The sequence below is a fragment of the Macrotis lagotis genome, chromosome 7 (assembly GCF_037893015.1).
Source record: "Macrotis lagotis isolate mMagLag1 chromosome 7, bilby.v1.9.chrom.fasta, whole genome shotgun sequence".
NCBI lineage: Eukaryota > Metazoa > Chordata > Mammalia > Peramelemorphia > Peramelidae > Macrotis > Macrotis lagotis.
This window is the reverse complement of record NC_133664.1, coordinates 10,295,916-10,314,321: the sequence shown is the minus strand read 5'-3', so window position 1 is coordinate 10,314,321 and position 18,406 is coordinate 10,295,916. Positions and strand designations below refer to the sequence as shown.

At 36.9% G+C, this 18,406-nt stretch overlaps 1 protein-coding gene across 6 annotated transcripts in view; it reads right to left on the bottom strand.

Moving 5' to 3' along the window:
* Positions 1 to 971: 971 nt before the first annotated feature.
* HDAC9 (histone deacetylase 9) overlaps positions 972 to 18,406 on the bottom strand; it is a 947,449-nt gene continuing 930,014 nt past the window's right edge. For all 6 annotated transcript variants that reach the window (XM_074195439.1, XM_074195435.1, XM_074195433.1 and 3 more), the window contains one exon: positions 972 to 6,999. In XM_074195439.1, the coding sequence (XP_074051540.1) occupies positions 6,960 to 6,999 (40 nt within the window). In that variant the 3' untranslated portion in view covers positions 972 to 6,959. The remainder of the gene's footprint in view (positions 7,000 to 18,406) is intronic.

Here is an 18,406-nt window from a genome sequence, read left to right as displayed (position 1 = left end):
GACTTAGTAGTGGTATTGGTGGGTCAAATAGTATGCACAGCTTTATTGCCTTTTAAGAATGTCCTTTGAGTATAACAACCTTATTATAAGAATTAGAAAGATTTTACATAGAAAGAGGGTGCAGAGGAAGTTGATCACGTTGAGATGATATAAATAAATTGATAAGAAAGAGGGATGCCCCACAGAAAAGGGAGAAGGGAAAAGAAAAATAAGTAAATATATATAAAAGAGTACAAGAAAGAGCTCTTTTAAAAACAGGGAAAATGGGGTTTGGGTGGACCATGCTTCATTCTCACTCACATCTAAATTTGTTCAGAGGGAAAATATATTTATGTTCTCACTTGGTAGTAGAAATCTGTTTTTAACAAATATCAAAGTAGGAGAGCAATGTAATAAGAAAAAGTGAGGGAGTAATAAATGAGAAGCCAGATAAAAGAAGGCAATTCTTTTTTGATGAGGAACTGGGAAATGAGAGACAGACAGACAGAAAGTCAGAGACAGAAAGATAGAAATAGAGAGACAGACAAATAGACGAAGACAGAGATACAGAGAAAGATAAACAGAAGAAAGTTGGATGATGGAAAATGCAATAAGTAATCATAATTTTGATAGTCAATGGGCTGGATTCACTCATAAAATGGAAGCTGATAGAATAAATTAGAAATCAAAATCTAACAGTTTGTTGTTTAATAGAGGGGGTGGCTAGGTGGCACAGTGGATAGAGCGCAGGCCCTGGAGTTCGGAGTACCTGAGTTCAAATCCAGCCTCAGACACTTAATAATTACCTGTGTGGCCTTGGGCAAGCCACTTAACCCCATTGCCTTGCACAAAACCTAAAAAAAAAGAAATGTATTTGGAACAAAGACACAGAGAGGGAAGAAATAAGAGGCTGGAGCATTATCTAATATACTTCAGCTGAAATATAAATTTAAAAAATGGAATAGAACAAGTTTCATTTCCAATTGCTTTTATTCACACCAGGACAACAATGAAGTCAAATGATGATACAAAATACAAGACAAAAAGAATTTTTAAAAATAACCTATGCTGAGGATATACTTGACAGTACTCTACAGACTAAATATCAATTCTCAGCAATGATTGGGGACACACCACTGGATTTTCCAATGGATGCCTATAGATAAAAAAGTATCACAAACAAGAATAATAAGCCAGAATGTGTTCGGAAGTAGTATTTGGTGGTGTATATATCAATCCTTGATTTCAGACTACTTCTGCACATCTGGGACAAGCTTACCATGGCAGAGTCTTCAGAAAAGGCTTGGAAATGTGCATTTTGCTCAGCAGTGGTCAAGGACTGATCATTATTATAGTTAGCCAAGCCAGCTAAGGCCAAATCCAATGGTGTGCCAACGATAACAAAATGGCTTCGTGACAGAAACAGAGTGAACAGTAAAAGGGAGAAGACTCTTTAATTGGGCCACTGAGACTGAAACCCCAGAAACTCCATTGGTCTACAAGTTGACAAACCTGGTCTAGAATTTTAAATTCTGACAATCTGTCAATAAACATTTATTAAGTGTCTGTTATGTCCCAGGCACTCTGCAATTATGACAATGATAAGAATCATTTCACCCTTTGATTAAGACAGAGAGAAAACAGTGTCTCTCATTTAGTTTACATAGGGGACTCTCAGATGAGTAAAAGCCTTCCATTTTAAAAGATGTCACTTTTTCTAGAACTAATAATCTAGGGTACTAATATATTAAATTTTTGCTTAGAGTTATACAACCAATGATGTCAAAGAAGACACTTGAACCCGAGTCTTCCTAGATTTGAGATTGCTTTATAATCATTATTTTTCATCTCTTTTATAAGTAAATATATATGCATTTTTTTCTATAGATCCATCTGCTGTCTTATTGTAAAAACATTCCCCTAGCTGAAAGTCTCTTCTTTTTATTTATAGTAATATGGCACTGAATAAAAATTCACAGACCCTTGTTCTGCAATTCATGCTATCTCCCTTTCTATTTGTGCATTCATAAATGTTTTATTTTTGATGTTTGTTAGGATAAAGACATCTCTTAGAATAGTCTGCACATCATAAATTATCAACTCCTAGAAGGGGAAGTTCAAGTATTTCTTTTTGTACTTTGTAGTACAAAAACTCTTTTTTCCAGTAGATATTAGTAAATGGGTCTCAGAATGTCTCATTTAATTTCTCAGGACTCTAGACAACTTTTAAAGACTAGAAACTGCCAAAGATATATCTTCTGACATTAGTAATGGGAATTGAGGGAATCCTCATTTAAGACCTCTTCATCTTAATAAAATCCTGGGACACAACCCTGGTCCCTGTCCCTTAATTCTGTTCCCATTCTGCCTCTAGTCAAAGGGTAATAGTTTCCTGCTTCAACTTTACATCTGGTCACTGAAATCATTAAAAAGTTTGTCTGTTGGGAATTACATTTCAGTATTTTTTAAAATTTATTTCATTTCAATGAACAATTACTATCAACAGAAGAAAAACAAGCTCCTTGAAGGCAAGGGCTATTTTTTTGTCTTTGTATCTCCAGAATCTGGCACAGGGTCTGGCACTCCATCAATTAGTTGTTTTGCATCCCAGGCAAAGGTGAAAACAATGAAGGGGACAATGCTATTCTTCAGAAACAAGAATGATCCTCTCCCTAGGGATCATTGTTCCCTAGGGGAAGCTCCATAGCTATCTGATGATGATGATACTAATGATAATGATGACAACAATGAGAGTCCTTCATTTCTCAGATAGGCAAGACAGCTCATCTGGTTTCCATTTCTCTGAGATATGAAATGCCTTCTTTATGAAAACTGTTCAACAGGTGTGTTCCTCTCTTTGCTTTTCCTTTTTTTTTTATCCACATTCTCTGCAAGGCCGAATGATTTCATTGTTTAGGCAGCAGAGGAATGCAAAGAGAGATGTGCTTTCTGGTCCAACGAGGCCCTTTTTTGGAAGGATGGCTTCTGAACTTGAAGATAAGTCTGTTTCTTTTAGTCACTTTTGGGTTTATCTTATTTGAGGTGATTAGAACTCTAGTAATGCTCAAATAATGACAACCAGAGTGGAAACTTTCAAAGCAATATTGGCAAGAAATATATCATGATTTCAAAAGAATTTTCCAGGTACCAATGTGACCTAAGCTACAGATACTAGAGCATTAAGACAAATTCTATCCCAGGAGTTTTGTTTTTGTTTTTCTTTGAGCATTCTTGTTTTTAGTTCCATATGGATTTGGTAAAGAGACAACATCAGTTTACAAGTCATTATGAGTAACTTTTGGAAAGGAAGCAGTGCCATGTTCTTAGGGAAGTGGTTAGAAAGGTCCAACAAGAGCACCTATTCCATCTGGCTCTGAACTCTTTGTATCAGAAGGCATTCTCACTTCAACTTCATTCATTCATTCATTCAATCGACAAGCATTATTTTTTTCATTTTCCAAAAACCCATCTAGTTCCCAAGGCTCTGGATGATCAGAAGGTAAAATCTGAAGCCCATCATGTCTTAGATATGATAGATATGAATGAGAGCAAGTGTGGAAGAGAGAGAAAAATGAGAGCTCAATTTTCAGCTCCTGAGTGTGAGAAGTGTGACCTGTAATTCTTTACAAAAATCTATTGGGGTAGATCAGTAGAAACTCAACAATGGTGTTAGCAGCCCTAGGTTGGAATCTTGGCTTTGAATCTTCTTGCTTGTATGACCTTGTGCATATTCCTGTCTCAGTTTCATGCTCTAAAAAGATGGAAGGGGCGTTTGACTATAAAATCTGTAAGATCCCTTTTGTCTTTAAATTTGTCTTCTTTGAGCCTTTGACTTAGTACATGGTCTCATTCTCTCCTATTATTTGCTGCAAATCCACTAAAATATCAAACTAAAATGTTGAAAGAACAATATCATTTAAAATTCACACGCAAATATACACAAATCCATTGTGGACAAAAAATATTTACAATTTTTTCATCAAGTACATTTGTCTCGACTATGCCCTTCGATGTGATGTTCATATTGAAAAAGCCTGGAATTTTTGGAAAAGTTGGTTTTCTTTAAGTATTTGCCAATCAGAGACTTTTTCCTCTTGGTCCCATCACTTGAGCACTTTAGAGAGCTTTTTATTTAAAAATTAAGTGCTTTATCCTCTAAACTCCTTTCTGTGGATTTATGAAACTTCATTTCTTCTTTCCAGTGTGAACATGTTTCAGTGTGTGCATGCACATGAGCAGAGTCCATCAGAATGAGGCAGATAATTGATAAAATCAGAGGATTTAAGTTATATGTAGACAGAAATCTCTGAGTAGTCTCCCTTGGGAAACTATTAAGAATTATAATAATAATAATAATAACAATAATGACGATGTTGATATGATTGCGTGAAGAACACACCAGCAAGTGAACCTGGCCTCTCCACCATGTCTGGTGTGTTTCAGAAGTGTTGATATTCTCCAAAAGCCTTGATTCTATCCCTTGGGGCAACCGTTCCTTTAATGGCATAATTAAAACACAGTGGTGCTCTGGCTCAGAAATACATTCGGCCATGATTAAACCTCTGCAGAGTTTGTCTGCTTGTCCCTGAATTGCACAGACCCTCAACTCTGAGCCAATGCAAGCCCCCTCCCAGGGAAAATAGATGATTCATCTATGAATGCGGTGTGAGTTGGATGGCTGAGGTTTTGATTTGCCAATATACAGTAATGCAACAGTAATACATAACTTCAGTTAACTTACAGGAGGTTGCCAACACTTGTTTGTTCTCCAATCCCATTAAAAGCACAAGGCCTGATAGGGACAGAAAAGAGCTTCCAAAATTTTGCATTTTCAAGTTAATTTCTAAAGTAATACAATTATGTTTCTAATTAAATATGATGTCAAATCACTAACAATGTGATAGGAAAAAATATCTTTTCAAGTTACAGGGCTAGCTGCCCAAATCTCTTTAAAAAATGCATTTCTTAAAGTGATAGCCGGGAATCCGCAGCAACCGATGAGCAAGAAGGGTGTCATGGGTTTTCTGTGAAAAACTTGGGAGGAGATTTATAAAAATGTAATCAACGTGATGAATCAATATTAACCTTCCCCTTCCCAAAATGTAAGTCCATTTTTATCTAATGCAGAGTTGCATTCCCTTTCAGATTACCCATTTCAAAGGATGGCTCAGATTTCTAAGATGTTAAACCAAGTAAAAAGCAGTTTTTGTATATGTAATAAAAGTCTTTAAAATTAAAATAGTAATCCTAAAAAAAAACACCAACACATGAAAAATAGAGTCTGACTATATAACAAAAGAGAGTTATATAATTCTCCTTGAGTGAAACCTTTCATCTTTGATTTACAGGTTTGAGCCCTCTCTAACTCAAACCACATTGCTGCATATCTTTCCGAGCATGGCCTTCCCTCAAATCTTGTTTAAATTAAGGTTCCTTTTAGATTTCTGAATAAAAGCATGGCAGTCTTCACTTATTGCTTTACTATATCCTTTGAGTTAGGAAAATATATAAAAAAATGAACAGCAATAGGTTTCCAAAGCAATGCAAAGTATTAAATACTGCAAAAAGAATCCTGGATGGTCATATTTCACCTCTGATGTTTTAGGTGATCGAGCTGCACATGCAAAGAGAATACTGAAAAAAATTTCCCTCCCTATCACAAGATGAGTTGATTTTAAACTCAGAAAATAAATATTCGATTTTGTTTTCTTTAAACCTTCTGACCATAAGGCAACTTGTGGAAAGGTCGAGAGTCCATTCCTGGGTAAGGGCACAGCTCCCAGTTAATACTAATCAATGTGAAATCAACTAGTTAACAGTATTTCTTAAATATTTCCAAGGATCAAATAATAAATCCACTCACCTAAATCCTCCCAAGTTTCATCAACTGTGCTCAACCTGTGGCTTTTCACATGTAAAAATAATGTAATTGAGCCCAGTAATTAATCTTAAACTAGAAGTATAACCTCTATAACCAAGAGCCAAGAAGTACCTGAACCATAGAAGTGCTCATATGGGGAAAATTCAAGCATTCCTAAAAATGTGGCCTCATTAAATCTTTTGAAACAAAGGATAGGTATCTTCGAAAAAGTTATTCCCTTTTCGAAGGAAATGTGAATCCTCATGGAACGCAGGCTCAAGAGGACCGTCATTTGAAGAATAAGGGATTCTTAATAAAAGGAAAGAGACTTCTAAGCCACCAAAGACGCCAGAGCCCTCCCGTCTGTGAGAACTTTGAGTGGTATGTGAGTGAAGGAGAGGTCGCATTCTCAAAAAAAATTGTCATTTTCATGCGTAATCAAAAAAGAGAATTCCAAATTGCGCCCTACCACAGACCCATTGCCTTGGGGATTTGGACTTTGAAGGAGGTAGCGTTTGCTTACAGGCTAAAAATGGCCTCATCCCATTTCTCTTCCATTTTGACCTCTCACTTGCCAGAATATGGGAGGGTGTCAAAAACAAAGGTACAATATGTTATCTTGTTTGCTCAGAGCTGAAAACAAATCCTGTACACAATTTAAAACCATGTGAAAAAAATTAGCCCATCGAAACCAATTCAACATGTCTGCGCCTCCATTCTTAGGGCTTTCCCTGGATGGCCCTGGCCATCCTGGTGCCTAGAATGTGGAGAGGGCCCAGGCTGGGGCTAGCCCAGGGCCTGCTCCTTGTCCACCAGGGGGGGTCACCCAGCCCATTCAGAACCACATGGTGGAGGCTGAGCCTCCCCAGTATGGTTGCCTGTAACCTTAGAATAGGAGCCGCTCCATGGAAGGAGTCGGACAGACTCTTTCAAGTCCATCCAGAGGACGAGGGAAGCTGCTGGCTGTGCTCGGGTGTCCCATGTTTATGTTCAATTCGATCTGTGCCACCCAGGCAGCAGACAAGACATGTCTGAGGGTGCTTGGTTGGGGGCGGGGGGTGGGGAGATACACAATGATGTCACACACAGGAAATACCGGGGAAGGGGGGGACTTGGCACTTCACAGGACTGGATCTTCATCCATGGGCTCGCCAGCAGGTCTGTAAAAATAAACAGGCAATCAGAAGAGGGCTGAGGAGTACACAATGACATGGTAGATTTTCATGCATAATCAAAACTGATTTTTCAGCTCTCTCTGATGTTTATTTGTGCTATTCAGCTATCCATAAATAGAGTTTCTTTCCTAGGAAGTATAAACACATGTCAAGTGGAAAAACATTCTCGATCCCGGCAATCACGGCAAACATTCCTGTTTATATTAAAACATGTCAGAATATTTTATAACTCTCGCTTCAGAAAAGCTCATGGTTTCTATCTTGGAGAGTCAAAGATGTTAATGAAAAAAATAATGAGAGTATCCCACTTGAGGGACATTCATTCACAAGGTTTGCTTGGGCAACCGACTGAAAAGATCAGAGCAGCTCACCCCGTCTGGGAGTGGGGGTTCCTCAGATGAGGCCTTTGGCTTCTGTTTTTTCAGAACTAGATTGGCGGACTGCCTGCGGCCCTTCAAATCAAATTCTGAATTTGATTAGCAAATCACTGCAAAGCACCCAGGGTTTGGACTAGAAATCAGCTCTGATGCTTAACTGGTCATATTAGGCATCATCTCGGGGGCTCAGCCACTTGAACAAAACCAAACCCAAATGCTTCAGATTTTCAACCTAAAATCTGACTTTCGTAGACCAATGTTTTAGAAGAGAGGCGGGGTATGTGTGTGTGTGTGGGGGGGGGAGGTTCTTCAAAGATGACTTTGGAGAAACTGGGGCAAAGAGAAGCAAATTTCTCCAGGCCTCCACAGATGCTTCCTTAAAAATGTTATGCATGCATTCCCCTGATAAACGAAAATGCTGACATGCGTACAGAAAAAGGAAAAAAAAAAACTAAGGAAACACATATGCATGCATGATTCCTCTTACACACACACATGCCCACACACATAGTTGCAAACACCCATAGTTCCTTATTCAGACTAGACTACTGTTCAGTCTCTCAGCCACTTTCACATTCTGTTCAATCCTTGCATGTTGGATTTTTTAAAAAATGGGAAACTTGGAATACACATTCAAATAATAATCACCTGTGGAACTTGGAAGGTTTTTTTTTAATTCAAAAACTGACCCATCAAAAATGTTCTAATGGTCAGTTTTTATGGGACTGTAGACTCTTAGACTCATAGATTTAGAGGAGGAAAGAACTCCAGAGGTCATCTGTGTCCTGCCCCCTCATTCACAAATGAAGAAACTGAAGTCAAGACAGGTTAGGTGTCTTGCTCATTATCACATGGTTAGTAAGTGGGAAAAAATCCCTTTGAAACCCTTTGATTCCAAATGCAGTATTTAGTGTTTCATATTACTTCTTTTAAGCAATGCTATATATATAAATGGAGAGAGAGAGAGAGAGAGAGAGAGAGAGAGAGAGAGAGAGATACACTTCATTCTTTAAAAAAAATAGTACAGTCCAAAATTTTGGCCCTGAATCTTAGCTCTTTCCCTTACTAATTATGTGGCCTTGGATACATTACTTTTCTGATCCTCAGTTTACCTCTCCTGTAAAATTAAAGGGTTAGATCAGATTTCCTCTAAAGTTCTTACAGTTGTAGATGCTGTGGCTTTATCTGTGGAACACTGGAAAAAATCACTAAAACTCTGAAACTTCATTTTTCTTCAGATGATGAGAGCATTGGACTATTATACAATAAGGCTTTATTTTGAGTCTACTACATTCAACTATTTGGGAAGACAAATGAAACCATCTTTGCTCCTAAGCAGCTGATTTTAACAGGGGGAATATGCATACACACAAGTTAATACAAAGCAAGAACAAAATAAATTTAACGTAGCTTCAAGGTCAGGGGGCTTGGTTAGGGATAAGCATTTAAGAAGTGGGATGAGAAAAGGTGGTACCCAAGTGGATTTTGTAAGGAAGTTAGGGATTCTAAGAGGTCAAGACTGAATACCAAACATTAGATTTTGCACATGGGAAACATAATGGATATAGAGAATAATGAGAGGACTTGTTTCACTGAACCAATAAAAAAGGCTGAAGGGGAATAATGGATAATAAGTCTGGAAAGGTAGAATAGAGCTAGACAGAGAAGGACCATGTGATCTCAAAGGGCCCTCTGAGCTCTAAAACTTATGATGAGACAGGAGGTTATTAGAGCCCCAAATGGACTCATATACCACTACTGGTGCATGGGTTTAATAAATACATATTTTTTCCATATTTTCTGGCATGCATTTTTCACAGGTGTTTTTCTAGGACTAAATCCATGATAGGATGAGTCTGCACATTACATACATATCCTTATTTAAAAGCTTCATAAATGCTGCATATGGAATTCTAGAAAATAGATTAGTTACGATATCTAAGTACATTCAGAGAAGTTAGGGTAAGAACTGGGATTCCAAAGGCTTTTTTTTTTAATGAATAGCATTGTATTGAGGATTCATCTTTTTAAAATTGTCTCAAACCAGAAAGGAAAGCTTATAATTTAGGAAAATCAGAAGCATATTTTCTAAATAAGTAACCATTTGCATTGGGAATTGTGGATCACATAAAGTCTTCTTATTGGTGTTCATGGGCAATTAGGAAGCAAACGGCAGGTGTGTGTGGGTTACAACTCATTACAAATGTGGCATTATGAACATGGTGAACTTATGGAGGGACATGGATGAGAGTCATTCAGAAGGACTAAGGGGTGATCTTTGTCTTTGTAGAGAATGCCACATGGATGAGCTTACAGATCCCATTGAGGGAGCTGGGTAGTATGATGGATAAAGCATGAAACTTGGAGTCAGGAAGTCACTTTACTTCTAAACCTCAGTTTCCAAATGCATAAAATGAGAATAATAATTCTACCCACCTTAAAGGGTTATATCATTGGTTAAAATGAGATTCATAAATGTGAAGGAAGTTCTCAGACCATTGACCCTGCTTTTACCTCACTTTTTTCCTCTCCCAATAATGACCTAAAGTTAATCAATTTAGAGAACATTTTCCTTCTTTTTCAAATCCCTTTATTCTTGTGCTATTTCTGCTTAGTCCTGACCAAGCCCCACACTTATTCTTCACAATTATACTTTATTTTATTTATTTTGCCTTTGTGCTCTCATTTCCCCCAATAATTAAGGCATTACTTCCTCACCTTCAAATGATATAATCTGTCTCTTTTTTCAAGCTGCCCGTCAAACACCACCTTCAGTATGAAGTCTACCCTGCTCTTTTCTCCACCTCCAGTAACTGGCATATATTTATTTTATATATAATAACTATCTACTTACTTACATGCATTTTATGTCCCTGAAGAGAATGTAAGCTTCTTAAGGATCAGAATTATTTTATTTTAAGCAACTAGGTGACATAACACACTAGACCTGAAAGACCTGAGTTCAAATCTGACCTCAGACTATTAGCTACATGGCATTGGACAAGTGATTTAACTTTTTTGCCTCATTTAACTCAACTGCAAAAATGAGGATAATGAAAAGCACCTACCTCACAGGGTTGTAAAAAGAAAATGAAATAATATCTATAAAGTTCCTTGCAGGGTATCTGTGACATCGTAGATCTTATTATTTTATGTCACAATTATTATTTTATAACAATTACTTTATAAATACATAATTCTATACATATATATTTAATATATAATGATTAGTTTATAAATTTATGTTACCAGTGTCTAGTTCAGTACCTAGCTATAATTAGTTGCTTAATAAATGCTTATTAATTGATTTTTAAATTTACCTTGTCCCTTTCATTTATTTTTTTATTTTTATTTTTTAGGTTTTTGCAAGGCAATGGGGTAAAAATGGCTTGCCCAAGACCACACCGCAAGGTAATTATTAAGTGTCTGAGGTCAGATTTGAACCCAGGTACTCCTGAGTGCTCTATCCACTGCACCACCTAGCTGCCCCATCCCTTTCATTTTTAAGTCAATAATTTGTCCCAAAGATTATTTTTCTTCTAATTACTTAAAAATTTTGTAAGATGTCTGAGGATTGAGAGCTCATCCTTCTTCTAGTTTTCAGATACTCTCACTACATTTATACATATTTCTCTGAGTCTTTAATTGATTTGAAATATTTTTTTTATTTAGCCATTTTCCCTTATATTCCTCACCCCTCACTTCCTGACACCTCTCCCTTTGCTGATGGCACATCTCTGGCACTAGGATGCAAAGCTATCTAAGCCTCTTCCAAAACTGAAATTTTAATGTTCATCAACTTGACTTCATTGACCTAATTATTTTCTGAAGATATAAAACTGACCCTATCTAGATTTCAGTTCCATTAATATTAGACCTGACACAGTTCCACTTTCACACTGCCCCCTGCCCCAATTCTCTTGACTTTCCTCATTTTCTTCTCTGACTACAGTGAATCAGCATGCGACACTTTTTCTTTTGCAGATTTTGGGAAGGGAAAAATGGGTGCTTCAGACAGAATTCTCGAAGTCTTAGGGACCCTTAACTAAGGAACCACACCATGAAGAATGTATCATATTTCTCTCCCCATGGTCCACCCATGGTTGTATAGAATCAGTGTCTGCCATTTGTTGTTAAGAGTTATAGGGAGGTTTTGGACAGTGGATAAGGCATACTGAAAAAGTCATTTTGGCTTGAGTACAGCCATATTGGCCACAGACAATAGTTCAGAATTTTGAGAGTCCAAACACAATACTGGTCTCTCGATTCTCTAAGCAGAAAAGTACAAGACTTATAACTAGAAGAGAATGGGGTTTGGAGGTCAGCTATTATTCTTATTAGCTGTCACTGTGCTACTTAGAGAGTTTCCTCTTCTATAAATGGAGTGAGTGAGATCTACCTCAAAAGACTATTGTGAGGGAAGTATTTTGTAAACCTCTAAGGGTTATATTCAAAACAAACTGAATCCCTTCACATTTACCTAGTACCATAAGGTTTGCAAATCCTCTTATGATCCTTTTCTCCTTTGACCCTTACAACTCCATCGGACCATCATCAGATTTGTTGTTTCACTTTCCATAAAGACCAGCTTGAGAAAGAAGGAGAAAAAGAACTGTCTGAAAGTTTCTACAACTCTCTCAACATTTCAGGGTTCTAGGATTTTTCATAATTTCCATCCCTGATTAGATATTCCAAGATTTTCCAACATCTCTCCCCATTCAGTCATTCAGTCATTTCTTTTCCCTCCTCAAAGGCTCATAACCTGAAGTTTATTGGCCCTTTTGGCTGTATTTATTGCTTTTTACCCTCACTGTTATTTTTTCAGTTTTCTCATTTTTAGCTTCTTCCATAGTAGAAAGAACAATTCAATTAAAGTAAGAAGAAATGACTCTTGGTTTCTATTTTAGGTTGTTCCACTTCTATGACTTTGGGCAAGTTCTCTTACTTCATTGACCCTCAATTTTCTCATCTTTAAAAGCTTGAGCTAGAGAACTAGCAGGGCTTTCCAGCTCTTAACCTATGATCCTAAGCCTTTCTGACAACAATTCCAGATTGTTCAACAATTATCCACAACTGTCAGTTAACATCCAAGTTCCTTTTTACTTCTAGGGGTCTCATTTCCATACTGCAAATCAAAAGGATTGTCCTAGAGTTAGTCTAATATTCCTTCCAACTCTAAATCCACGGTTCTACAATCCCATGTTCACAAACAAGTTAGCTATGAACCTAGTCCAGCTTCTATCCAAGTCAGTTGGGGGAGAAGCAAGCCTATGTTATATACTCTTCCAAAGCTCCTGATTGGTGGATAGAATACCAGGTTTGAAACCATATGTCTTTGTGAGGATTTAGTGAGATTCTGAGTTTCTTTGGTGAGATATATACTCAAGAGAGGATAAACAGAAAGACTATGGGAGCAGAAGATATGCAAAGGAACCCATCTCTTTAACAGGTTCCTAATTATCAGCTTACCTCCATAGAGATTTCAAATAAGCTTACCCAGTTCCTTCCCACACCTTGCTAAGTTGAGCTGGGTTATGCAAAGTCTATTCTTCTGTCATGATGTAGTAGATATCCCCCAGATTCAATAAGCCCCAGATTATAGTATATCTAATACCTCTGGGAACTCTGTTAAGATTGTGCCTTACAGTAGTAACAAATAAGTATAATATTGAAAATTCTATACCCCAATAAAATAAAAGGATTAAAACAATTAAAAAATAATCAAGGAGAAGCAGTAATGATTAAGTGGTATGAGCAGTTGCTTCATGACAAAGATAGGAACTTGAGCTGAGCCTGGAAAAGTGCTTAGGATAATAAGTTGTGGAAGTGTGAAATATGGTGTATAGCCTGAGCAAAGGAACACAGGTGATGGGAAACAGCAAGACATTATTCTGTTGGAAGCATAGAATGAGTGATGCAAAATAGATCTGTAAAGGGATATTAGGACCAGATTGCATAGACCTTTAAATCATAAACAAAAGGATCATATTTTGAAGATCAAAACAATCTGTTGATCGTGAAAATAAATCAAATTAGTAGTGTGTAGACAGAACTTCCTTGCTCCCTTAATGTTAAGAATGTTAGTCTATAAACAGAACATTTGAAAAGGAATGAAATAGTGTTAGCAATGAGTGTAGAGGTGAGAAATGCAGCTAAGAACATGGATGTGAGATAAGCTCTGGAAGCTTCATCTGCATCAGTAAATATATTTAACCAAGATCTTGAATGCATTTGCTGTTCGTGATCTACTGTAAAGTCTGTTTATCTTTTATGGGGTTCATGGTACAGGAGAGAATGGTCACATGGGTTCAAATCGATTATCATTAGTAGTGACCTGGTTTTCTCTCCTACTTGGTTTGTTTCTGTCTGCATAAAACTGAATTTCATCTGCCTTGTTACTGAGCCAAAAGTCCTGCATCTCTCTCTCAGCTTCATTTGTACTTTACTTTTGATGGAATTAAACACTGCCTTCTTAGAAATGGATGAACTATCCTCTGGTAAACCTGTGGAGTTCACAGTTTTCATCTTTTCAATCATTTCAATCATTTTCATCAAACCAGTCCTGGTGATTACGAGTGTTCTCCTACAGATGAGTAAATGCAGTTCTGTACACCAGATTCCTGAAAGCTGCCCACTCTTTTTCTGCTCCACTGTTGCCAATTGTGTTGGCTCAGTTTTCCCCTCCAAGTTAGCAACAACCTGTCTCCGCTCAGAGAGACTAATCTCTCAACATTAATTCTTCTAGTAGTCATTTTGCCTTGGGGTGGCCGCTTTGGTTGAATATGAATATTTAGTTTGGAGAAGATGAGTCTGTGATCAGTCCAGCACTCTGCACCAAACATTGCCTTTGTCATTCTCACATCCTGTCTATCTCTTCTCCTTATATTCACATAGTCTATTAGATGCCAATGTTTGCTATGAGGATGCATCCAGGAAGTTTTGTTGCATTAAGGGAAATGAAGACAGTGTTTGTGATGAGAATGTCATGAGATGCACAAGTCTTCAGTAGAAGGTGATCATTGCTGTTTTTCTTTCCAACTCCATTCCTGCCAAGGACTCCCTGCCATGGCTGGTAATCTGAGCCTACTTTAGTATTAAAGTCACCCAGAATTATAAACTTGTCCTCTTTTGGTACATTGATGATCAGGGTCTCCAAGTCTTCATAAAGTTTTTCTTTGACTTCCTCAGGGTTCATCATTGTTCATCATCATTCAGCATAGGAACTGATGATGATGGCCTGGTGTTTTCCTGGAAGTGGTAATTTCATTGTCATGAGCCTGTCATTCACTCCTTTCGGTAGACATTCAAGTTTGTTGACTAGATTAAATTTTATTGCAAAACCAACCCCAGCTTCGTGGAGCTCCCCTTTTCTGCAGCTACTCCAGAAAACAGTTATCCAGCTCCAACTTCAGTAAGTTGGCCTCCATTTTCCAGCCTTGCTTCACACAGGGCTACTATTTTGATGTGATACCTGCTGAGTTCTCCTGCAACAAGAGTAGTTCATTTTTCAGGTCTTTGGATCTTTTGATGCCTATGTGCTCACATTCTATATTCCAATAGTGAGTGGAATCTTCTTTGAAGATTTTTTTTTTTTGCCAACCGATCTCTGCCTGAAGACTTCAAGACTTTCAAGAATGTCAGTTCTCCAGGGCAACCATACCACTTTTGTATTGTTCTTAAATTTACTGATATCTAGCCTAAAGGGATGTTTTTTTGCAACTGTTTCTGTCTCCTCAGTCCTCACAAGGTCTTTTTTTTTTTTGAGATTTGGAGACAGCTAGCATATCATGCCGAAGCCAAGTGTGATAGAGCATTGGCTTTGGAGTTAGGAGAACCCATGTTCAAATGAGCCTCAGATATTTATTAGCTGTGTAACTCTGGGCAAGTCATTTGTCTGTCTGTTTTCTTGTCTATAAAAGAGAGAGAACCATAGCATCTATGTCCCAGGTTATATTGTGAGGATCTAATGAGATAGTACTTGTAAAGTGCTTAGTACACTGCCCAACACATAGTAGCACTTATTAAATGGTTGTTTCCTTCCTTTTTCCCTCAGATTTCTTTCCTCTGCTTTCCATATGCCCAGTTCTTTTATTTGATCCTCACATGTAATGAATTCAAACCCCCTGCCCCATCCTGGATGTTCAACTAATCAATGTTTGTCTTTATTGTTGTTCTTCTTTCCTTGTTCAATCATGTCTAACATCTTATGACTCCATGGACATGTGCCAGACCTCCTTTCTCCTCTATCTCTCAAAGTCTAGCCACATTCATGTTCCTTGCTTCCATGATATTTTCTATCTATCTCATCTTCTGGCATCCCCTTTTCCTTTTGCTTTCAATCTTTCCCAACATCAGGCTATTTTTCCAATGAGTTCCATCTTCTCATTAAGTGATGAAAGTATTTAGGCTCCAGTTTCAGTGTTTGGCTTTCCAATGAAGAAAACTTCTGGCTGCCCAAGAGACTCAAAAATCTTCCCAGCACCAAATTCAAGAGCATTGATCTTGTGGCACTCAGCATTCTTTATAATTCAGCTCTCACAGTCATATACTACTACTGGAAAAACTATAGCTTTGAATACAGACCTCTGTTGGCCTGGTGATATCTCAGCTTTTATAGTAGGTTGTCCAGATTGGCTAGAGCTTTCCTTTCAAGGAGTGATGTCTCTTTTAATTCATGGTCACAGACACCATCAGCACAGATGTGGCTTCCAGAGCTCAAAACACAATTCTTGAGTTGAATCTTGATGAGTTCTGAGAATACTGTCCCCTCCGTATTTCTGGAAGTGAGGCTCTTTTGAAATTCAGGAAAACAGTTTTTCTATAAATGTGTTACAAAACATCTTATCTCTCTCTATGCCTTGCCATTTTATACTTGCAAATTGATTTTCTTGTACCCAAGCAAAACTCTTTACATCTATTCCTATTGAATTTTCTTATTAATTTTTTGAAATTCAATTTTATTTTACTTTCAGATACATTTTTTCTCCCTCCTATTTTTCCTCTTCCCCTCCTCTAAATATAATAGTTTGTTCTCCAAGGACTTCATCTCTCTATTAGCATACTTCAAGTTCTGTCTTTTGAGATTGGCCATTTTCTTGAACAGGGTTCTGAAATTTTTCAAAATTGTTCATCTGCATTTTTGCTGCTAGTTTATAAATTTTTTCTCTTGGTTTCATTCACTTCATTCTGCATCAATTCATAATTATCTTCCCAGGTCTCTCTGAAAGCCTAGATAAACTCAAAATAAACTATAGTTTCATCATTCTAATCAGATACTAGTTTGATAGTCTTTTCATAAAAAGAAATGAGGTCAATCAGGTACAATATATTCTTGATGAATCCATAGTGCGTCTTTGTAATCACTGGTTTTCCTTCTGAACATTCAAGGTAAAAATGGGGCAAAACCTAAACCTGAAAGTTGTTTAAAAATAGTAACCAAGTTTAGCTCATCTCATGAAATATATATAAGAATGTGTCTCTTACTCTTTTGCAGAGCCATTGAATTTTTCATATGGAAAACTGTTGAACTTGGTTGACATGTTGATTAGCCACAGTGAAATGCTTTTCCTACCCCCTATCTTCTTTTATTTTATTATAATAAAGAATGAATATCTAGTAGGGAAGAGCCTACTGGGAAATGGAAGTGATATAGAAAACGAAAGATAATAAAAATATAAAACAAATAACACAGGATCTTATGAGGACATCTGGACATCCATTCAGAACAGGAAAAGGTAGAATATTTTTTTAAAGGATTATCAGTTTGAAGCTAGAAGGAATATTGGTGATTTAGAAGTTATTTAGTTCAAATCCCATTATAGATGAGAGAACTGCGACCCAAATAAAGTTAAGTGACTTGTGCAAGGCCATAAAAATAGTAAATGGTAGAAACATTATTCATGTCTCTCTTCTGCTTCGAAAACCTTTCTTTCTTTTTTTTTTTTTTTTTTTTTTTTTTTTTTTTTTTTTTTTTTTTTTTGCTATGTTCTGTTGAAACATCCCTGGAAGGTATTTCTTCTTTCATATTGGCCAATACAGCTTCTTCTGATAACAATATATCTGAATTCAGAATAAGATTTTTCTTAATATTCCTGTTTTATATAAACACATGAGAAATAACTCATCAATATATCACTTAGTGGTCAAATCATTCTATATGATTCAATAAGAAAGATGAATCATTATCCTCATTGAAACCAACACCTCTAAACCAGATTTGAATAAACTGACAAAAACCTTCTGAGTTTTCAATTTGATCTATACAAAGTGAGGGAACTGGGGTTTGGATTATCCTAATTCTTTATTTCTAGTAATTTAGAACTCACCTTGGTATTCTGGAGCTGTGTGCCCTACCTTGCAAGAATAAACCCTAATATGTTATCAACTTTTCATAGAAGAAGGTGGGATCATGCTTAATTCAAATTAGTTGCTTATATTGCCATTAGTCAATAGGAATTCATTAGTCATTTTTGCAAGCAATTACCTAGCATGTCTTATAAGATATGAGCCATTTATTTAATTGACTATGAAGATGAAAATTGATCTCACCCAGAGTTCTTTATTAGAACCTCTCCCCTCTTTTATTTTTAGAGGTGGGTAGCTACAGAGGTGAAACAGGGCATCTTTGGTTGGTTAATGGATTTATTTTTGTGAGCCATTTGACCCTTTCTAAACCCTTCCTCATCTCTCTTCCCATTTCCCTCCACTACTTGAGAGCTACCTTCTTCATGGCTCCTTCTCCCTTCCAAAAGACCCCTTGAACATATAACCATTTTCACAGTCGAGTTTTATAACTGGAAATGGAAACTGACAGTCTTGACTTTTTCCTTCTTCTTTCCTAAAAGAAAATTAAAATAAACAAAAATGCTTCTAATAGGATTTAGCCAGTAGCATTCTATGTTTTATTCCCCAGTTGTAAAGTGATTTTGATGTGTATTGGCCAAGAAAAGAAAGACTTTACCAAAAATCTGAGCATCAATTGAGTCATACCATTCCAAACATCAATATATCCTCCA